At 42.5% G+C, this 24,911-nt stretch overlaps 1 protein-coding gene across 6 annotated transcripts in view; it reads left to right on the forward strand.

The window, feature by feature from the left end:
* Positions 1–24,911, forward strand: part of gria3b (glutamate receptor, ionotropic, AMPA 3b) — a 456,144-nt gene that overhangs the window by 103,482 nt on the left and 327,751 nt on the right. Inside the window, exon 1 of one of the 6 annotated variants that reach the window (XM_061927999.2) lies at positions 19,233–19,707. The exons of the other annotated variants lie outside the window; for them this stretch is intronic. Within the exon in view, the coding sequence (XP_061783983.2) occupies positions 19,623–19,707 (85 nt within the window). The 5' untranslated portion in view covers positions 19,233–19,622. Of the gene's footprint in view, positions 1–19,232; positions 19,708–24,911 lie in introns of those variants that run through there. 6 annotated transcript variants of the gene reach the window in all.

The following is a 24,911-nucleotide window of genomic DNA, read 5'->3' on the forward strand; positions in this document are numbered from 1 at the left end:
TGCAGATGATGTGGTCCTGATGGCTTCATCTGGCCAGGATCTTCAGCTCTCGCTGGATCGGTTCGCAGCTGAGTGTGAAGCGACTGGGATGAGAATCAGCACCTCCAAGTCCGAGTCCATGGTTCTCGCCCGGAAAAGGGTGGAGTGCCATCTCCGGGTTGGGGAGGAGATCTTGCCCCAAGTGGAGGAGTTCAAGTACCTCGGAGTCTTGTTCACGAGTGAGGGAAGAGTGGATGGTGAGATCGACAGGCGGATCGGTGCGGCGTCTTCAGTAATGCGGACGCTGTATCGATCCGTTGTGGTGAAGAAGGAGCTGAGCCGGAAGGCAAAGCTCTCAATTTACCGGTCGATCTACGTTCCCATCCTCACCTATGGTCATGAGCTTTGGGTTATGACCGAAAGGACAAGATCACGGGTACAAGCGGCCGAAATGAGTTTCCTCCGCCGGGTGGCGGGGCTCTCCCTTAGAGATAGGGTGAGAAGCTCTGCCATCCGGGAGGAGCTCAAAGTAAAGCCGCTGCTCCTCCACATCGAGAGGAGCCAGATGAGGTGGTTCGGGCATCTGGTCAGGATGCCACCCGAACGCCTCCCTAGGGAGGTGTTTAGGGCACGTCCGACCGGTAGGAGGCCGCGAGGAAGACCCAGGACACGTTGGGAAGACTATGTCTCCCGGCTGGCCTGGGAACGCCTCGGGGTCCCACAGGAAGAGCTGGACGAAGTGGCTGGGGAGAGGGAAGTCTGGGCTTCCCTGCTTAGGCTGCTGCCCCCGCGACCCGACCTCGGATAAGCGGAAGAAGATGGATGGACGGATGGATAACGTACACTTATTCAGCCTGTTGTTCACTATTCTTTATTTATTTTAAATTGCCTTTCAAATGTTGTGTAAGTAAGGTGTTGGCTTTTATCAAATAAAAGTCCCCAAAAAATGCGACTTATACTCCAGTGCGACATATATATGTTTTTTTCCTTTTTTATTATGCATTTCCGGCCGGTGCGACTTATACTCCGGTGCGACTTATACTCCGAAAAATACGGTACATGTAATATAGACCACAAGTTAGTTTTTTAACTGTAAAAAAAAAAATCATAATATCTCCCTTTTAAAACTCTTTTGAATGTTCCTAATAGCAGTGGACTGTCAAAACAAACATATTTATCTGACATTTTACAGCAGCCGTCATGCTGAACATGCTCAACACTATTTTGTCTGCTTTAATGCATCACTGAAATGAGGTGATGATGTAGAAATGACCACAGGTTCGTCGTGGCAGAAAGGTTTGTTTGACCCCTCTTTGCTGCTCTGTTGTCAAACAAAGCACGACACTTAAGACCTTGAAGGTGACAATAACTGTCACAAGAAGATGGACTCGGGAGGCGTTGATTCCCTTTGGGATTGCTTACCAGGCAATCTCGCAAGTGCAGGACACGATCACCAAGAGGGCAAGTGGAGGGGCCACAGATGGGGAAAAGGGAAGACGGAGCATAGTTGAATGAACTCTGGGGATAGCGGAGCACGGAGAGCACCATAAATATTGTTGGTGGGAAAAAAAATGTGACTGAGAAGAAGCGTGAACTGATTTGTCGCAGCCGTTTTGGGCCTGAACAGTGAAAAGACAAAAGAGATGAAATTCGCAGGATTTTGCATACAACACAAAACTAATTATCTGGCCAGGATCTTCAGCTCTCACTGGATCGGTTCGCAGCTGAGTGTGAAGCGACTGGGATGAGAATCAGCACCTCCAAGTCCGAGTCCATGGTTCTCGCCCGGAAAAGGGTGGAGTGCCATCTCCGGGTTGGGGAGGAGATCTTGCCCCAAGTGGAGGAGTTCAAGTACCTCGGAGTCTTGTTCACGAGTGAGGGAAGAGTGGATCGTGAGATCGACAGGCGGATCGGTGCGGCGTCTTCAGTAATGCGGACGCTGTATCGATCCGTTGTGGTGAAGAAGGAGCTGAGCCGGAAGGCAAAGCTCTCAATTTACCGGTCGATCTACGTTCCCATCCTCACCTATGGTCATGAGCTTTGGGTTATGACCGAAAGGACACGATCACGGGTACAAGTGTCAGAAATGAGTTTCCTCCGCCGGGTGGCGGGGCTCTCCCTTAGAGATAGGGTGAGAAGCTCTGTCATCCGGGGGGAGCTCAAAGTAAAGCCGCTGCTCCTCCACATCGAGAGGAGCCAGATGAGGTGGTTCGGGCATCTGGTCAGGATGCCACCCGAGCGCCTCCCTAAGGAGGTGTTTAGGGCATGTCCGACCGGTAGGAGGCCACGAGGAAGACCCAGGACACGTTGGGAAGACTATGTCTCCCGGCTGGCCTGGGAACGCCTCGGGATCCCCCGGGAGGAGCTGGACGAAGTGGCTGGGGAGAGGGAAGTCTGGGCTTCCCTGCTTAGGCTGCTGCCCCCGCGACCCGACCTCGGATAAGCGGAAGAAGATGGATGGATGGATGGATGGACAAAACTAATTTCCAGCCAACTTTTTCGAGGTAGACCTGCGAAGTATGGCTTGAAAATAAAAGAATTTCACCGAACATGTGATTTCCGATATTTTCTAATTTCTCCCTAGTTTTTAAAGAAACCAATAAATACAAATGGCAATATATAACTCAAAACAAGTTTTGCTTTTATTTATTGAAAGGGATTTCTTTATTCTACAAACCCCATTTCCATATGAGTTGGGAAATTGTGTCTAATTTGAATATAAACGGAATACAATGATTTGCAAATCATTTTCAACCCATATTCAGTTGAATATGCTACAAAAACAACATATTTGATGTTCAAACTGATAAACTTTTTTTTTTTTTTTTCAAATAATCATGAACTTTAGAATTTGATGCCAGCAACACGTGACAAAGAAGTTGGGAAAAGTGGCAATAAATACTGATAAAGTTGAGGAATGCTCATCAAACACTTATTTGGAACATCCCACAGGTGTGCAGGCTATTTGGGAACAGGTGGGTGCCATGATTGGGTATAAAAGTAGATTCCATGAAATGCTCAGTCATTCACAAACAAGGATGGGGCGAGGGTCACCACTTTGTCAACAAATGCGTGAGCAAATTGTTGAACAGTTTAAGAAAAACCTTTCTCAACCAGCTATTGCAAGGAATTTAGGGATATCACCATCTACGGTCCGTAATATCATCAAAGAGTTCAGAGAATCTGGAGAAATCACTGCACGTAAGCAGCTAAGCCCCGTGACCTTCGATCCCTCAGGCTGTACTGCATCAGCAAGCGACATCAGTGTGTAAAGGATATCACCACATGGGCTCAGGAACACTTCAGAAACCCACTGTCAGTAACTACAGTTGGTCGCTACATCTGTAAGTGCAAGTTAAGACTCTCTTATGCAAGGCGAAAACCGTTTATCAACAACACCCAGAAACACCGTCAGCTTCGCTGGGCCTGAGCTCATCTAAGATGGACTGATACAAAGTGGAAAAGTGTTCTGTGGTCTGACGAGTCCACATTTCAAATTGTTTTTGGAAACTGTGGACGTCGTGTCCTCCGGACCAAAGAGGAAAAGAACCATCCGGATTGTTATAGGCGCAAAGTTGAAAAGCCAGCATCTGTGATGGTATGGGGGTGTATTAGTGCCCAAGACATGGGTAACTTACACATCTGTGAAGGTGCCATTAATGCTGAAAGGTACATACAGGTTTTGGAGCAACATATGTTGCCATCCAAGCAACGTTACCATGGACGCCCCTGCTTATTTCAGCAAGACAATGCCAAGCCATGTGTTACATCAACGTGGCTTCATAGTAAAAGAGTGCGGGTACTAGACTGGAGCCTGCAGTCCAGACCTGTCTCCCATTGAAAATGTGTGGCGCATTATGAAGCCTAAAATACCACAACGGAGAACCCCGGACTGTTGAACAACTTAAGCTTTACATCAAGCAAGAATGGGAAATAATTCCACCTGAGAAGCTTAAAAAATGTGTCTCCTCAGTTCCCAAACGTTTACTGAGTGTTGTTAAAAGGAAAGGCCATGTAACACAGTGGTGAACATGCCCTTTCCCAACTACTTTGGCACGTGTTGCAGCCATGAAATTCTAAGTTAATTATTATTTGCAAAAAAAAAAATCAAGTTTATGAGTTTGAACATCAAATATCTTGTCTTTGTAGTGCATTCAACTGAATATGGGTTGAAAAGGATTTGCAAATCATTGTATTCCGTTTATATTTACATCTAACACAATTTCCCAACTCATATGGAAACGGGGTTTGTACATTGAAACTTATTTGTGGTCTAATATCAGTGTTTTTCAACCATTGTGAGATACAGTCTGGTGTGCCATGGGAGATTATCTAATTTCACCTATTTGGGTTAAAAATATTTTTAGCAAACCAGGAATTATTGTCTGCAAATGATGTGTGGTTGTTGAGTGTCGGTGCTGTCTAGAGCTCGGCAGAGTAACCGTGTAATGCTCTTCCATATCAGTAGGTGGCAGCAGGTAGCTAATTGCTTTGTAGATGTCGGAAACAGCGGGAGGCAGTGTAAAAAGGTGTCTAATGCTTAAACCAAAAATAAACAAAAGGTGAGTGCCCCTAAGAAAAGGCATTGAAGCTTAGGGAAGGCTATGCAGAACGAAACTAAAACTGAACTGGCTACAAAGTAAACAAAAACAGAATGCTGGACGACAGCAAAGACTTACTGTGGAGCAGAAGCGGCGTCCACAATGTACATCCGAACATGACATGACAGTCAACAATGTCTCCACAAAGAAGGATAAAAACAACTGAAATATTCTTGATTGCTAATACAAAGCAGATGTGGGAAATATCACTGAAAGGAAGACATGAAACTGCTACAGGAAAATACCAAAAAAAGAGAAAAAGCCACCAAAATAGGAGCGCAAGACAAGAACTAAAACACTACACACAGGAAAACAGCAAAAAACTCTAAATAAGTCACGGCGTGATGTGACAGGTGGTGACAGTACACCTACTTTGAGACAAGAGCTATAGTGATGCATGCTTGGTTATGGTTTAAAGTCATATCCAACAGTTGCGACAACGACTTTTTACTGTCAACTGAGTTTCGTTTTTTAATGATTTCTGCTGGTGGTGTGCCTTCGGATTTTTTCAACGCAAAAAATATGCCTTGGCTCAAAAGAGGTTGAAAAACACTTCTCTACATAACATGTAAAGGTGGTTCTTTGGCCAAAAGTTTGCATACATTTTGTTTTACTGACCATCTTCGAGCTGCTTTTTTTACCGTCTCTTCAGCATCCGTTCGATGGGCGTTCTCATTTACATCCCCAAGTCCCAACCTCCACCCCGTTGTTTTTAGCGCTTCCATATTGAGTCTACTGACAGATGTAAGTTGGAACTATGTGCAACTTTTTGTTAGAAATGGCAAAAGCAGATTTTAGCATGCATGTGCACGTATGAGCCAGTCTGCCCCACTCCAAGAGGATAGAGAATAATAAGGAACGTATTGACTACAATGTCGGACTACAGCTGAATTAAAATGGTGGACTCGCGCAAAGCTCTTCGGGTAAACCTCTACCATATATGGAGATAGCTGCTGACATAACTGAAGCAAAAAAAACGTCACTGAAGTCTCAAATTCCAAATGGCTTGTTTGGAGCAAGTTTGGAAGAAGGAAATATTATTTCATAAATACCTCCGCCATGACTCCCTGGTTTGATTCCACTTTTTTCTGGACTTATTGGGATCCCAAATACACACTAACATGTAGACTTAGACTTAGACTTAGATTTCCTTTTTATTGTCATTCAAATTTGAACTTTACAGCACAGATAAGAACAACATTTTGTTACATAAGCTCATGGTAGTGCAGGATAAAAAAGCAATAAGGTGCATATATAAATATATATAAATAATATATAAATATATATATAAAATAAATAAATATATATAAATAAATAAATAGATTACTGTAAATATAAATATATTGCACTTTTTCACATGCGTTTATGGATGTATGTATTGATTCCGGTAGGTATTCTAATCAATAAAAGGCTATCGATGCTGTCATCTAGCAAAGCTGAATTTGACCAAGCAACCCCCCCCGTACCAAAAAGCCCTTGATGAAAGCGGATACAATTTCACCCTCACCTATGAACCCACACCAGGAAACCAGCCAAAAAAGAACAGAAAACGAAACGGCATCATCTGGTACAACCCCCCATACAGTAAAAACGTCTCAACGAACATTGGACACAAATTCTTCAACCTGATTGACAAACACTTTCCCAAAGACAACAACCTAAGAAAAGTATTCAACAAGAACAACATCAAATTGAGCTACAGCTGCATGAACAATATACGACAAATCATCTCAAACCACAACAAAACAATTGCAAATGAGCCGTCGACCCCCAGTCAGAACGACTCCAAAACCAACAAAGCATGTAACTGTCGAAAGAAACCTGATTGCCCCCTCAACGGGGGATGCTTACAAACATCAGTTGTCTACCAATCTAAGGTAATACACAAGGACATTAACACATCCGACACATATGTAGGATTAACCGAGGGTGAATTCAAAACCAGATGGAACAACCACAAGGCTTCTTTCAGGAACAAAAACCTGCGAAATACCACAGAACTCAGCAAACACATTTGGGACCTCAAAGACAATAATGTTGAATATTCAATAACATGGCAAATTCTTGCATCCAGCACACCTTACAATAGTGGTAATAAAAGATGCAACCTATGCTTGAAAGAGAAACTGTTTATTATTTACCGTCCAGACCTGTCATCCCTCAACAAGCGCAGCAAAATTGTCACAGCATGCCGCCATAGACGGAAACACCTCCTAGGTAACACATGAGCCAATCACCACGCCCCTAGGCCAGCCTGTACCCACCCACTCTGTGCCCTATATAAACCATGGTATGCGAATGCTCCCATTAAAATCTCCTGACGATTGAGGGTACCCCCCCTCATGAAACAGGCCTGTAGAGATGAAATAGTCTTGTGATTTTTTTCCCCACACATACATATATATATATATATATATATATATATATATATATATATATACATATATATATATATATATATATATATATATATATATATATATATATATATATATATAACACACATACATACACACACATTGACATTTAGGGCAGACAACAGATATATGATGTATGTGAATATGATGTAATGGATAGGAATGTCTGATGATGGATGTCAATAAAATATATAGATAAATAAATAAAAATTAAAAAATTAAAAAAATAATAAACTCCGACATAGAATGTCTATAAATTCTACAGTTTTAGAAGGTGGATAAACTCAGGATGTTCCACTATAAATATTGGCATCAGGCACCACATCTTTAGTGTTGTACTACTTTTTAGTTTGTTACTTTTTGTTACTGTTTGTTCCTTGTTTTTGTTACGGCCTTGTTCGCCTTGCAAAGAGTTGAATTTCCCCCACTCGGATGGATGCTTCTGTTTCAGTTGCCGTAATATGTTTGTTGTGCTGCCGACTTTTTAAACAAACTTTGCAGCGTGCAGTCATTTGTTTCCACGCCTGTTGCCGCAAATCCAAACCACTGACGACGCTATTCCTTTTCTTTGGAACACACTTCTCGCTCTTGTTCATGTTAGCAATTGCCATGCTGTGTGGATCTCCTCTAGAGAAATAAAAGGCAGGGCGGAACCTCCGGGGGGGGGCATATGTTATACAATCCAATAAAACTCGGTTATAAGAGTTCAGAGTGGATACGCTTTTTTTGAACACTCTCAACAATACTGTCATAATTGTGGTCACAATTATTGTTACATCCCGAGATGAGGTACAGTAAATCCTCAAGACTAACTCAATTTGGCCATATAGGAGCCTTGAGTGTGTTCTACTGGGGATTGCAGTACTATTTGGTAGCCCGGAGTATGCTCCAAGCGTCACTCTTATGCCCGATCACTAAAACATGGCCATTATGTGGAAATACCTCATCACATCCTGGGTCGTGTCGGACATATGCTAATGGAAGGACGCCATCGGTTTGCATGTGAACCTAGAGCTTCTTTTTCGCTACAACCAGAAGAAGTCACAAAGTCTGACACTTAACTTTTATTGGGGGTTAAAATCACCAAAATGATTCCCGAGCGCGGCCACCGCTGCTGCTCACTGCTCCCCCCACCTCCTAGGGGTTGGAACAAGGGTCAAATGCAGAGGGTCATTTCACCACACCTAGTGTGTGGTACTTGGGGACGGTGTGGCGCTGTTGGCTGAGTGGCCAGCAACCTGAAGGTTCCTGGTTCGATCCCCACCTTCTACCAACTTTGTCATGTTCGTTGTGTCCTTGAGCAAGACACGTCACCCTTGCTCCTGATGGGTCGTGGTTAGGGCCTTGCATGGCAGCTCCCGCCATCAGTGTGTGAATGTGTGTGTGAATTGGTTGAATGTGGAAATAGTGTCAAAGCGCTTTGAGTACCTTGAAGGTAGAATCGCGCCATACAAGTATAGCCCATTTACCATTTACCATTTGCCTCACTACTTAGCAGAGGTGGGACCAAGTCATTGTTTTGCAAGTCACAAGTAAGTCTCAAGTCTTTGCCCTCAAGTCCGAGTCAAGTCCCGAGTCAAGACAGGCAAGCCCCGAGTCAAGTCCAAAGTCAAGACTGGAAAGTCTCAAGTCAAGTCCTAAGTCCTGCATTTTGAGTTTCGAGTCCTTTCAAGTCCTTTTAACCACAGACTAATATATTAACACAGATTGTGTATGCTTTTCAAACGCTGTATTTATTTATTAAAACAAGTGCATTTTAAATTGCAGGAAAGAAAATTGTGCTGACATTGCACTTTATAATAGCACTATTAACCAGTCATTTTAAACATTAACTCATTCCTTTACAGAACAAACACATTGAAAAATAAAGTGCAAATGTACTTATTTGTACAAAAGTGTTAACATTGAAAAAACATGACATATACGTGAACATAACAAAAAAGTTGTACTTTTTATATGTCAGGGCCCTATGCTGCATTGCATTTGCAAAAGACCAAATTAGCCAAGAGTCTGTCAGTCATTTGTGCACGATGGGGGCGTAGTATGATGCCACCATGGCTGAAAACTCGCTCCACTGGAGCACTGGAGGCAGGCACTGCCAAGACTCTCATGGCCACTCGGAACAGTGAAGGAAGAGTCTTCATGTTCAATGCCCAGAACAAAAGGGGGGAGAGAGTTTTTTGGGTTGGTGCACTACTTGTAAGTGTATCTTGTGTTTTTTATGTTGATTTAATTAAAAAAAGACAAAATATATATATATATATATTTATTGTGCGGCCCGATACCAATCGATCCACAGACCAGTAGCGGGCCGCGGCCCGGTGGTTGGAGACCACTGAGGTAAACAACCAACAGTATGTCAGAAAGCTAGCTAAAACGGTACACATATTCATAATATAGTATACATTTTAACTGACCTTTATTTGACTATTTTTGTCTTTTTTTAGGTGTCTAAAATACGCGGTGCTGCTGACCGCCGTCTAACGTTACGTGTGATATATTGACTAACGTAACCCTGCTTAAAAAAAATCACTGAACAAAAAGTATGAATAAGGTAGTGAACTGCAACAGATTCCCGTGTTTGCAATAACGTTATAACGTTAGCAGTGAGTTTACAGCCTCACTGATTTAACTACACAGCAAATAAAAGTCACGTTACTTAGCCAATAAACGTTATCTTACATTCAAAACTTACCCTTCTTTGTGCAACTTCAAATGCCGGACGAAGTTGGAAGTTGTTGCCTCTCCATCAGTCATTTTGGAACCGCATGTGTTGCATACTGCAAACCGTTTTGTGTTGACCACCTCGTAATTTTTATACCCAAACGAAATTATTTTAGGTATCATTTTTTGTTCACTGGCGTGTGGTTTGGACATGTCTTCTTCGTTGGTTGTCCTGCAATTTGATTGGATGAATGCTGTGTGATGAAAACAAAGTAGATCAAATTTGATTGGCTGTTGTACTGACAGCACACCAGCTGACACACGCAACGCTGATAGACAAGTACACAATGAAAAATACGGAGCGCTCCCGAATAAATTTTTCATCTTTGGGTTTTGGGGAAAGTAGCAAGTCATGTCAAGTCATGTCAATTCAAAAGGCTCAAGTCCAAGTGAAGTCACAAGTCATTGATGTTAAAGTCTAAGTCGAGTTGCAAGTCTTTTTACATTTTGTCAAGTCGAGTCTAAAGTCATCAAATTCATGACTCGAGTCTGACTCGAGTCCAAGTCATGTGACTCGAGTCCACACCTCTGCTACTTAGTACTGGGCTACAGGTGGGTACTGTAATCTACAATAGAATACACTAAAGGGTGGAATGAGAGTAAAGGTAACTATATTTGAAATATAATAATATTCATGTTTAGATGACACTAATAATGTAAAAACAAACATATTTAGAAGGTCGTAAGTTTTAATATTGTAACTATAAAAATATTATATTAAGCAATAACAATCCCACTTCGTGGCTACGTCTGGTACCGATTAACCGCGATAAACGAGGACTGTAAGTTGAAAAATATAGTGAAATTATAATTACATTGATTAAATAACCAAAACCACTGCAGATAAGGCAAAGAATCAAGTGATGCCATGCAGGTAAGTAATCATGCAATGCCTCGCTGAACTCAAATCAACTTCCCTAGCTCCTATTTTCGCATATTCTATGAGTTTTTTGAGGGGAAACATTATTGTCCACGGTGATAAACATACATCTTGAATAACTCCTTTTAAGTGCTTAATTACAAATGCCCTGCAAGGCATTAAGCAGCTCTTTAAGAGTCTTCTGCTATCAAGTGAGTTCACCGAGAGTTAAGACGGAAAACATGAATATGTATAAAATAGGAAATATCAAAACATAAGCATCGAGCGACGTGACGATCTGATGCTTCGAGTTCAACACTTTGAAGCATTCAGCGCATCTGAAGTGTGAAGTGAAGTGAATTGCATTTATATAGCGCTTTTCTCTAGTGACTCAAAGCGCTTTACATAGTGAAACCCAATATAAGTACCAATGATTGTCACACACACACTAGGTGTGGCGAAATTATTCTCTGCATTTGACCCATCACCCTTGATCACCCCCTGGGAGGTGAGGGGAGCAGTGAGCAGCAGCGGTGGCCGCGCCCAGGAATAATTTTTGGTGATTTAACCCCCAATTCCAACCTTTGATGCTGAATGCCAAGCAGGGAGGTAATGGGTCCCATTTTTATAGTCTTTATAATAATAATCAATCAATCAATCAATCAATCTTTATTTATATAGCCCTAAATCACAAGTGTCTCAAAGGGCTGCACAAGCCACAACGACATCCTCGGTACAAAGCCCACATACGGGCAAGGAAAAACTCACCCCAGTGGGACGTCGATGTGAATGACTATGAGAAACCTTGGAGAGGACCGCATATGTGGGTAACCCCCCCCCTCTAGGGGAGACCGAAAGCAATGGATGTCGAGTGGGTCTGACATAATATTGTGAGAGTCCAGTCCATAGTGGATCCAACATAATAGTAAGAGTCCAGTCCATAGTGGGGCCAGCAGGACACCATCCCGAGCGGAGACGGGTCAGCAGCGCAGAGATGTTCCCTGCCGATGCACAGGCGAGCGGTCCACCCCGGGTCCCGACTCTGGACAGCCAGCACTTCATCCATGGCCACCGGACCTGTGCCCCCCTCAAGGAAAAGGGGAGCAGAGGAGAAAAGAAAAGAAACGGCAGATCAACTGGTCTAACAGGGGGGCTATTTAAAGGCTAGAGTATACAAATGAGTTTTAAGATGGGACTTATTATTATTATTATTAATAATAATAATGTATTAGATTTTATATCGCACTTTTCTATTATTAGATACTCAAAGCGCTCACAGAGAAGTAGGAACCCATCATTCATTCACACCTGGTGGTGGTAAGCTACATTTGTAGCCACAGCTGCCCTGGGGTAGACTGACGGAAGCGAGGCTGCCAGTTTGCGCCTATGGCTCCTCCAACCACCACCTACCGTATTTTTCGGACTATAAGTCGCAGTTTTTTTCATAGTTTGGGCGGGGTTGCGACTTATACTCAAGAGCGACTTATGTGTGAAATTATTAACACATTACCGTAAAATATCAAATAATATTATTTAGCTCATTCACGTAAGAGACTAGACGTATAAGATTTCATGGGATTTAGCGATTAGGAGTGACAGATTGTTTGGTAAACGTATAGCATGTTCTATATGTTATAGTTATTTGAATGACTCTTACCATAATATGTTACGTTAACATACCAGTTGGTTATTTATGCCTCATATAACGTACACTTATTCAGCCTGTTGTTCACTATTCTTTATTCATTTTAAATTGCCTTTCAAATGTCTATTCTTGCTGTTGGGTTTTATCAAATAAATGTCCCCAAAAAATGCGACTTATACTCCAGTGCGACTTATATATGTTTTTTTTCCTTCTTTATTATGCATTTTCGGCTGGTGCATCTTATACTCCGACTTATAGTCCGAATATTACGGTAATAATAATAATGGATTAGATTTTTTTATCGCACTTTTCTATTATTAGACACTCAAAGTGCTCACAGAGAAGTGGGAACCCATCATTCATTCACCCCTGGTGGTGGTAAGCTACATTTGTAGCCACAGCTGCCCTGGGGTGGACTGACGGAAGCGAGGCTGCCAGTTTGCGACTACGACCACCACCTATCATTCGTTCATCATTCATTCACCAGTGTGAGCGGCACCGGGGGCGAGGGTGAAGTGCCCTGCCCAAGAACACAACGGCAGCGATTTGGATGTCAAGAGGCGGGGAGCGAACCTGTAACCCTCAGGTTTCTGACACGGCCGCTCTACCCACTACGCCATACCGCCCCCTTTGGTATGACTCGGCCGGGGTTTGAACTCACAACTAGGGATGTCCGATAATGGCTTTTTTGCCGATATCCGATATTCCGATATTGTCCAACTCTTAATTACCGATACCGATATCAGCCGATACTGATATATACAGTCGTGGAGTTAACACATTATTATGCCTAATTTGGACAAACAGGTATGGTGAAGATAAGATCCTTTTTAAAAAAATTAATTAAATAAAATAAGATAAATAAATTAAAAACATTTTCTTGAATAAAAAAGAAAGTAAAACCATATAAAAACAGTTACATAGAAACTAGTAATTAATGAAAATTAGTAAAATTAACTGTTAAACGTTAGTACTATTAGTGGACCAGCAGCACGCACAATCATGTGTGCTTACGGACTGTATCACTTGCAGACTGTATTGATATATATTGATATATAATGTAGGAACCAGAATATTAAAGGCCTACTAAAACCCACTACTACCGACCACGCAGTCTGATAGTTTATATATCAATGATGAAATCTTAACATTGCAACACATGCCAATACAGCCGGGTTAGCTTACTAAAGTGCAATTTTAAATTTTGCGCAAAATATCCTCGGTATGATGACGCCTGCGCGTGACGTCACGGATTGTGGAGGACATTTTGGGACAGCATGGTGGCCAGCTATTAAGTCGTCTGTTTTCATCGCAAAATTCCACAGTATTCTGGACATCTGTGTTGGTGAATCTTTTGCAATTTGTTCAATGAACAATGGAGACAGCAAAGAGGAAACCTGTAGGTGGGAAGCGGTGTATTGCGGCAGGTGTTGTGCCGGATAACGCACCCCCGCCGTAGAATGCACCCCTTGACTGGTGTGCCGGATAACACAGCCGGTGTTTCATTGTTTACATTCCCGGAAGATGACAGTCAAGCTTTCCCATTGGCCTGTGGAGAACTGGGACAACAGAGACTCTTACCAGGAGGACTTTGAGTTGGATACGCAGACGCGGTACCGTGAGTACGCATGCAGCTGCGGCTTCCAAACATTTGATCGCTTGCCCGTACGTGCGTGCCGCTATGTGCATGTCACGTACGTAACTTTGGGGACTTTGGGGAAATATATGTGCTGTATGAACTTTGGGGAGGTGAACGGTACTTTGGGCTGTGGGATTGAGTGTGTTGTGCAGGTGTTTGAGTTGTATTGGCGGGTTATATGGACGGGAGGGGGGAGGTGTTTGTTATGCGGGATTAATTTGTGGCATATTAAATATAAGCCTGGTTGTGTTGTGGCTAATAGAGTATATATATGTCTTGTGTTTATTTACTGTTTTAGTCATTCCCAACTGAATATCAGGTCCCACCCGCCTCTCACAGCATCTTCCCTATCTGAATCGCACCCACTGCCCTCTAGTCCTTCACTCTCACTTTCGTCATCCACAAATCTTTCATCCTCGCTCAAATTAATGGGGAAATCGTAACTTTCTCGCTGCTGGTGGCCATGATTGTAAACAATGTGCGGATGTGAGGAGCTCCACAACCTGTGACGTCACGCGCATATCGTCTGCTACTTCCGGTACAGGCAAGGCTTTTTTTTATCAGCGACCAAAAATTGCGAACTTTATTGTCGATGTTCTCTACTAAATCCTTTCAGCAAAAATATGGCAATATCGCAAAATGATCAAGTATGACACATAGAATGGACCTGCTATCCCCGTTTAAATAAGAAAATCGCATTTCAGTAGGCCTTTAATAACAGAAAGAAACAACCCTTTTGTGTGAATGAGTGTGAATGGGGGAGGGAGGTTTTTTGGGTTGGTGCACTAATTGTAAGTGTATCTTGTGTTTTTTATGTTGATTTAATAAAAAAAAAAACGATACCGATAATTTACGATATTACATTTAAAAGCATTTATCGGCCGATAATATCGGCAGGCCAATATTATCGGACATCTCTACTCACAACCAACCGATATCAGGGCGGACACTCTAACCACTAGGCCACTGAGTAGGTCATCTAAGTCATAGATCAATACAGTCTGCAGGGATACAGTCCGTAAGCACACATGATTGTATTTTTTTATGACAAAAATTTTTTTTTAAATACCATACCCCTCCCGGTCTGTGGCACAAATTATAAAGCATTGACCGGTCCGCAGTTACAAAAAGGTTGGGGACCACTGATCTAAGTTACATTTAAACCAGTGTGGGTGGCACTGGGAGCAGGTGGGTAACGTGTCTTGCCCAAGGACACAACGACAGTGACTAGTGGATCAAACCTGGAACCCTCAAGCTGCTGGCACGCCCACTCTACCGACCGAGCTATACCGCCATCTCTATGACGAGAGCTGATGCAAACCCCACGCCCCCTGTCATGTCTGTGTGATCATGTTTTGTTTTAGTCATGTTCGATTTTGTTTTTGGACTTTTTGTGCACTTTTGTTTGTTTTGTCACCATAGCAACCATTAGTTTTCACCTGTCACGTCACGCACCTGTTTCACGTTTTGAGTCACGCACCTGTTTTCGTTAATCATGTCTGTAGTATTTAAGTTCATTGTTTTTAGTTTGTCTTTCTGGCGACATCCCACATTTTTGCTCTTCACATTCCTCACACTTGTTTTTTCATGTCCATCTTTCATGCTGCAACTTTAGTCCAAGCCAAGTAAGTTTTTGTTTATTATTGCTATAGTCTTTTGGTTTCATAGTTTGTTCTCCGCCACTGTGTGCGCTTTTCGTTTGTACTCTTTTTTTGTCCTTCATTAGTGTCCATCCATCCATTTTCTACCGCTTATTCCCTTTTGGGGTCGCGGGGGGCGCTGGAGCCTATCTCAGCTACAATCGGGCGGAAGGCGGCGTACACCCTGGACAAGTCGCCACCTCATCGCAGGGCCAACACAGATAGACAGACAACATTCACACTCACATCCACACACTAGGGCCAATTTAGTGTTGCCAATCAACCTATCCCCAGGTACATGTCTTTGGAGGTGGGAGGAAGCCGGAGTACCCGGAGGGAACCCACGCAGTCACGGGGAGAACATGCAAACTCCACACAGAAAGATCCCGAGCCCGGGATTGAACCCAAGACTACTCAGGACCTTCGTATTGTGAGGCAGATGCACTAACCCCTCTGCCACTGTGAAGCCCTTTATTAGTGTAAAAAATAAATTACGTACTCTCATTCCCGTCTCGCCCGAGCCAACTTTCCGTTGCCTTCTAGAAAAACTAAACCCCAGGACCAAGTCATGACATTATGTCGCCAGCAAGACAAACTGAAAACAATGAACTTAAATACTACAGACATGATTAACGAAAACAGGTGCGTGACTCAAAACGCGAAACAGGTGCGTGACGTGACAGGTGAAAACTAATGGTCGCTATGGTGACAAAACAAACAAAAGTGCACAAAAAGTCCAAAAACAAAATCGAACATGACTAAAACAAAACATGATCACACAGACATGACACCCCCCCAGGGCTGCTCCTGACAGCATCCCCTTCCTCAGGCCTGGTCCCGGAGTTGGAATAAGGGGGAGGGGCCTAAGCGATGGAAAAGAAAAACAGCTAAAGATAAACAATCACTTTTGACATTTACTGTCCTTAGCCCTTCTTTTTTTTTTTCAGTTTTTGTTTATTAATGCTATAGCCTTTTGGTTTCCTAGTTTGTTCTCCGCCACTGTGCGCGCTTTTCGTTTGTACTCTTTTTTTGTCCTTTATTAGTGTAAAAAATAAATTACGTACTCTCATTCCCGTCTCGCCCGAGCCAACTTTCCGTTGCCTTCTAGAAAAACTAAACCCCAGGACCAAGTCATGACATTATGTCGCCAGCAAGACAAACTGAAAACAATGAACTTAAATACTACGGACATGATTAACGAAAACAGGTGCGTGACTCAAAACGCGAAACAGGTGCGTGACGTGACAGGTGAAAACTAATGGTCGCTATGGTGACAAAACAAACAAAAGTGCACAAAAAGTCCAAAAACAAAATCGAACATGACTAAAACAAAACATGATCACACAGACATGACACCTCCCCAGGGCTGCTCCTGACAGCATCCCCTTCCTCAGGCCTGGTCCCGGAGTTGGAATAAGGGGGAGGGGCCTAAGCGATGGAAAAGAAAAACAGCTAAAGATAAACAATCACTTTTGACATTTACTGTCCTTAGCCCTTCTTTTTTTTTTTCAGTTTTTGTTTATTAATGCTATAGCCTTTTGGTTTCCTAGTTTGTTCTCCGCCACTGTGCGCGCTTTTCGTTTGTACTCTTTTTTTGTCCTTTATTAGTGTAAAAAATAAATTACGTACTCTCATTCCCGTCTCGCCCGAGCCAACTTTCCGTTGCCTTCTAGAAAAACTAAACCCCAGGACCAAGTCATGACATTATGTCGCCAGCAAGACAAACTGAAAACAATGAACTTAAATACTACGGACATGATTAACGAAAACAGGTGCGTGACTCAAAACGTGAAACAGGTGCGTGACGTGACAGGTGAAAACTAATGGTCGCTACGGTGACGAAACAAACAAAAGTGCACAAAAAGTCCAAAAACAAAATCGAACATGACTAAAACAAAACATGATCACACAGACATGACACCCCCCCAGGGCTGCTCCTGACAGCATCCCCTTCCTCAGGCCTGGTCCCGGAGTTGGAATAAGGGGGAGGGGCCTAAGCGATGGAAAAGAAAAACAGCTAAAGATAAACAATCTCTTTTGACATTTACTGTCCTTAGCCCTTCTTTTTTTTTTTCAGTTTTTGTTTATTAATGCTATAGCCTTTTGGTTTCCTAGTTTGTTATCCGCCACTGTGCGCGGTTTTTGTTTGTACTCTTTTTTTTTGTCCTTTATTAGTGTAAAAAATAAATTATGTACTCTCATTCCCGTCTCGCCCGAGCCAATTTTCCGTTGCCTTCTAGAAAAACTAAACCCCAGGACCAAATGAAATTTTGTTTATAGAATATATGCAATCTGTTGTGTTCCAAAATTTTCTGTTTTTTTTTCTCAGTGTACATAAATGAAGGTGTGTGTTGCTGGACCCGACTTGGACATTATCTGGACTGGACCTGGTTTAAAAAAAAATATATAACCAGGTCTGGTGAAGATAAGGTCCTTTCTTTCCTTTTTTATTTTTTTTTATTTTTTATTTTTTATAGATAAGATAAATAAATATTTTGTTGGATAAAAAGGAAAGTAAACAATATAAAAATAATTACATAAGGGAGAAAAAAGAAAGAAAAAATAGTAATTAAATGAAAATGTTAGTGGACCAGCAGCACAAACAATCAAGTGTGCTTCTGGGACTGTGTCCCTTGCAGAAGTGTTGTCCATGTTGTGGAAACCAGAGTATTGATGGCAGAAAGAAACAACCCCTTTTGTGTGAGTGTGTGTGTGTGAGTGTGAATAGGGGAGGGAGGGGTTTTTTTCTGGGTTGATGCACTAGTTGAAAGTGTATTGTGTGTTTTTTTCTACGTTGATTTAATAAAAAAAAAAAAGAAAAAAAAGAGCCCTAACAGGAAATAAACACAAAACAAGGAAACACACAAAAAAAAAAAAAAAAAAACCAAAAAAAAAAAAAAAAAACCCAGGACCAAGTCATGACATTATGTCGCCAGCAAGACAAACTGAAAACAATGAACTTAAATACTACGGACATGATTAACGAAAACAGGTGCGTGACTCAAAACGCGAAACAGGTGCGTGACGTGACAGGTGAAAACTAATGGTCGCTATGGTGACAAAACAAACAAAAGTGCACAAAAAGTCCAAAAACAAAATCGAACATGACTAAAACAAAACATGATCACACAGACATGACACCCCCCCAGGGCTGCTCCTGACAGCATCCCCTTCCTCAGGCCTGGTCCCGGAGTTGGAATAAGGGGGAGGGGCCTAAGCGATGGAAAAGAAAAACAGCTAAGGATAAACAATCACTTTTGACATTTACTATCCTTAGCCCTTCTTTATCCCCCCCTGTGGCTGTGCAAGACTCATGGGAGTCCAAGTGTATGAAACGATTTTGTTGTTGTTTTCGTTTTGTTTTTTTCTATGAATGAACCCGGCGTGCCTGCAGGATAGCACGCGTCCATCCCAAGCAGCGTCCCAGTAAGCCAGTCGTCTCAAGTGATGCATCGGAAATGTAACATCCCTGTAGCACTGCTGAGTGTCCTGATTATGGAAAGGGAACGAGGGCGGCACGCCGTGTGTGTTTGACCAGTGAACTGGAGACGAGATGCTTGGTTCCCTGCAGCAGCGACGGGGGGGGAGGGAGAGGAGGCGAGGGCGGCGAGCTACGGAAAAAGGAAAATGAAAATGAGATTGGAGGCATAGGAATGGGCAAGGAGATGACTCGTCTCTGTGTCGTTACCTCCCGCCGTCCCCGTGCGGGATTTTTCGAGAAAAAAAAAGCGACGTCATCCCCGCACATGCTTGTCTGAGTAATTTGCTGTTATTGAAATTCAAGGTGACACTCGGGGAATCATCGGATTAGACTAAACACCGTGTGATTTCTTCAGTCAGTTTCAGCCATTGTGTGTGTCCACCCCCCCCGCCCCCCCGTCCCCCCCTCCTCACTATGCCACGCTTATTCATTTTTTATTTAATCACCATGAGGGATGAGCTTTAATGCAAGAGCAGCTGAGCACTCTCCCCGGACTGTGCACACCGCTGCACTTCTTTTTTTTTTTTTTTTCTTTCTCTCCACCGTTATGCCTTACTGATGCAGTGGGCTGATAGTATGGGGGAGTGTTTGGAGGGCCACTCGGGTGGATGGAGAGATAGCGGCACGCTTGAAGAGGATGCATGCTGCAGGGCAGGAGCAGATGGCTGAAGCACAAGACATGCAACACAAGGAGAGGTCAAATAGAGCGCCGGAGATAAAAGGTGAGGAGAGTGAGATGACGAAGAGTTCAGGTTTTGTGGATACAAAAATACCAACACGGCTTGACACCCCCCCTTTGGTTTCAATCATCCGGGAATTTCCATAAATGCCAGAAGCAACGCCAACTCAGCACATCTTACCGTGGTTATTTACCAATAAGTGGCACTTCAGTCAAAGTTTGATCATATTACGCCTACACTGGCTCACCTGCACTGGCTTCCTGTGCACTTAAGATGTGACTTCAGAATCAGAATCAGAATCAGAATCAGCTTTATTACCTACTCAGTGGCCTAGTGGTTAGAGTGTCTGCCCTGAGAACGGTAGGTTGTGCGTTCAAACCCCGGCCGAGTCATACCAAAGACTATAAAAATGGGACCCATTACCTCCCTGCTTGGCACTCAGCATCAAGGGTTGGAATTGGGGGTTAAATCACCAAATATGATTCCCGGGCGCGGCCACCGCTGCTGCCCACTGCCCCCCTCACCTCCCAGGGGGTGATCAAGGGTGATGGGTCAAATGCAGAGAATAATTTCGCCACACCTAGTGTGTGTGACAATCATTGGTACTTTAACTTTAACTTTTAACTTTATTGTCATTACGCAGGGTAACGAGATTGAGGCCATTCCATGCAGTGCGATGTGTGCATGCTAGAAAAATAATGTGTAAATATATAAAAATATAAAAAAATATAGAAGTGCAATGAATATAGTGTGAAATGAATATATACATGAAAAAAACAGGGTGGTTGGTGGAATGGGTTATTGCACCGAAGAGAAGGCAGTTATGAGGGACAATGGGGCAGTCCGTTCAGGATGGTTATGGCCCTGGGGAAGAAGCTGTTCTTTAGCCTGTTTGTTTTGGTTTTAATGCACCTGTAGCGCTTCCCAGAGGGCAGCAGGTGGAACAGGTCAGAGCCAGGGTGGGTGCTGTCCTTGATGATGGCACTGGCTCTGTTGAGGTGTAGATGTCCGTCAGAGAGGGGAGAGGGCGGCCGATGATCTTCTGAGCCGTCTTGACCACTCTTTGCAGCCTCTCCCTGTCTGCTGCAGTGCAGTTGCCGTACCATACTGTAATACAGTAGGTCAGCAGGCTCTCGATGGACTTTAAGGTTTTACTACTTACGTATAAAATACCACACGGTCTAGCTCCATCCTATCTTGCCGATTGTATTGTACCATAAGTCCCGGCAAGAAATCTGCCTTCAAAAGAACTCCGGCTTATTAGTGATTCCCAGAGCCCAAAAAAAGTCTGCGGGCTATAGAGCGTTTTCTATTCGGGCTCCAGTACTATGGAATGCCCTCCCGGTAACAGTTAGAGATGCTACCTCAGTAGAAGCATTTAAGTCCCATCTTAAAACTCATTTGTATACTCTAGCCTTTAAATAGACCCCCCTTTTAGACCAGTTGATCTGCCGGTTTTTTTTCTGCTCTGCGGGGGGCACAGATTCAGTGACCACAGACTGTCCAAAGTCGGGACCCAGGGTTGGACCACTCCTCTGTGCATCAGTTGGGGACGTCTCTGCGCTGCTGACTTGTCTCCACTCAAGATGATCTCCTGCTGGCCCCACTATGGACTGGACTCTCACTATTATGTTGGATCCACTATGGACTGGACTCTCACTATTATGTTGGATCCACTATGGACTGGACTCTCACTATTATGTTAGATCCACTATGGACTGGACTCTCACACTTTTATATTAGATCCACTATGGACTGGACTCTCACACTATTATGTTAGATCCACTATGGACTGGACTCTCACTATTATGTTAGATCCATTATGGACTGGACTCTCACTTTTATGTTAGATCCACTATGGACTGGACTCTCACTATTATGTTAGATCCACTATGGACTGGACTCTCACACTATTATGTTAGATCCACTATGGACTGGACTCTCACTATTATGTTAGATCCACTATGGACTGGACTCTCACACTTTTATATTAGATCCACTATGGACTGGACTCTCACTATTATGTTAGATCCACTATGGACTGGACTTTAACTATTATGTTAGATCCACTATGGACTGGACTCTCACACTATTATGCTAGATCCACTATGGACTGGACTCTCACTATGATGTTAGATCCACTATGGACTGTACTCTCACTATTGTGTTAGATCCACTATGGACTGGACTCATACTATTATGTTAGATCCACTATGGACTGGACTCTCACTATTATGTTAGATCCACTATGGACTGGACTCTCACTATTATGTTGGATCCACTATGGACTGGACTCCCACACTATTATGCTAGATCTACTATGGACTGGACTCTCACTATTATGTTAGATCCACTATGGACTGGACTCTCACTATTATGTTAGATCTACTATGGACTGGACTCTCACTACTATGTTAGATCCACTATGGACTGGACTAACACTATTATGTTAGATCCACTATGGACTGGACTCTCACTATTTTGTTAGATCCACTATGGACTGGACTCTCACTATTATGTTAGATCCACTATGGACTGGACTCTCTCACTATTATGTTAGATCCACTATGGACTGGACTCTCACACTAATATGTTAGATCCACTATGGACTGGACTCTCACTATTATGTTAGATTCACTCTGGACTGGACTCTCACTATTATGTTAGATCCACTATGGACTGGACTCTCACTATTATGTTAGATCCACTATGGACTGGACTCTCACACTATTATGTTAGATCCACTATGGACTGGACTCTCACTATTATGTTAGATCCACTATGGACTGGACTCTCACACTATTATGTTAGATCCACTATGGACTGGACTCTCACTATTATGTTAGATCCACTATGGACTGGACTCTCACTGTTATGTTAGATCCACTATGGACTGGACTCTCACACTAATATGTTAGATCCACTATGGACTGGACTCTCACTATTATGTTAGATTCACTATGGACTGGACTCTCACTATTATGTTAGATCCACTATGGACTGGACTCTCACTATTATGTTAGATCCACTATGGACTGGACTCTCACACTATTATGTTAGATCCACTATGGACTGGACTCTCACACTTTTATATTAGATCCACTATGGACTGGACTCTCACTATTATGTTAGATCCACTATGGACTGGACTCTCACACTATTATGTTAGATCCACTATGGACTGGACTCTCACTATTATGTTAGATCCATTATGGACTGGACTCTCACTTTTATGTTAGATCCACTATGGACTGGACTCTCACTATTATGTTAAATCCACTGTGGACTGGACTCTCACACTATTATGTTAGATCCACTATGGACTGGACTCTCACTATTATGTTAGATCCACTATGGACTGGACTCTCACACTTTTATATTAGATCCACTATGGACTGGACTCTCACTATTATGTTAGATCCACTATGGACTGGACTTTCACTATTATGTTAGATCCACTATGGACTGGACTCTCACACTATAATGCTAGATCCACTATGGACTGGACTCTCACTATGATGTTAGATCCACTATGGACTGGACTCTCACTATTATGTTAGATCCACTATGGACTGGACTCTCACTATTATGTTAGATCCACTATGGACTGGACTCTCACACTTTTATATTAGATCCACTTTGGACTGGACTCTCACTATTATGTTAGATCCACTATGGACTGGACTTTCACTATTATGTTAGATCCACTATGGACTGGACTCTCACACTATTATGCTAGATCCACTATGGACTGGACTCTCACTATGATGTTAGATCCACTATGGACTGTACTCTCACTATTGTGTTAGATCCACTATGGACTGGACTCATACTATTATGTTAGATCCACTATGGACTGGACTCTCACTATTATGTTAGATCCACTATGGACTGGACTCTCACTATTATGTTGGATCCACTATGGACTGGACTCTCACTATTATGTTAGATCCACTATGGACTGGACTCTCGCACTCTTATATTCGATCCACTATGGACTGGACTCTCTCACTATTATGTTAGATCCACTATGGACTGGACTCTCACACTATTATGTTAGATCCACTATGGACTGGACTCTCACACTATTATGTTAGATCCACTATGGACTGGACTCTCACTATTATGTTAGATCTACTATGGACTGGACTCTCACACTATTATGTTAGATCCACTATGGACTGGACTCTCACTATTATGTTAGATCCACTATGGACTGGACTCTCACCCTTTCAGACATTGTTGATTTAGGGCTATATAAATAAACTTTGATAGATTGATTGATTGATTGAAATTATCCTAACGCGTTCATTTCGTCTCGTATTGACATTCATAAATTGACAATGTTACAGACCGAAAGGGTTTAGGCTGAAGTTGAGCACTTATTGCGCCTAACCCTATTAACAATCTCAAATACAAGATGAGCTTCCTAAAAAATATGAAATTTCCTTTACACAACATAAACACTTTCTAATTATATACACAGTAACGACATGTGACATATCCCTGTACACCTGTTAGTTAAACATTTGTACCAATAATATACTAAACAATTATACTTCCATTATTATTTATATACCACATTTAGTTTGTGTCATGACTTGGTCCTGGGTGTGTGCTTTTCCGGGATGCAACGGAAAGTTGGCTCGGGCGAGACGGGAATGGAGGTACATGATTTATTTATATTTATCAAAAAAAAAGGAATAAACGAAAGCGCGCACAGTGGCGGAGAATAAACTATGAAACAAAAAGACTATAAACATGGAACCAAAACTTACTTTGACAAGGGACATGAAGCAGGATCTTAGAGGAATGGACAGAGCATAAATGTGGTGTGAGGTCGTCAGGACGAACAACAGAAAATGAATGAACTTAAATACTATGGACATGATTAGTGAAAGCAGGTGCGTGACTCAAAACGTGAAACAGGTGCGTGACGTGACAGGTGAAAACTAATGGTTGCTATGGTGACAAACAAGAGTGCACAATGAGTCCAAACGTGGAACAGGTGAAACTAATGGGGTAATCATGGAAACAAGACAAGGGAGTGAAAAGACAGAAACTAAAGATTCCTATAACGAAACAAAAACATGACTTAACACAAAACATGATTACACAGACATGACAGTTTGTAATTAACATTGATCATAGTATTAACTACTGTGTTGATTCAAGAGTGATATATTTGTCCAAGACTTTGGTCCTAAAGTGTTTTTTAAATGTGTGAATGGAACTGGAACATTTTA

The sequence above is a fragment of the Nerophis lumbriciformis genome, linkage group LG35 (genome assembly GCF_033978685.3).
Source record: "Nerophis lumbriciformis linkage group LG35, RoL_Nlum_v2.1, whole genome shotgun sequence".
In the NCBI taxonomy this organism is placed as follows: Eukaryota; Metazoa; Chordata; class Actinopteri; order Syngnathiformes; family Syngnathidae; genus Nerophis; species Nerophis lumbriciformis.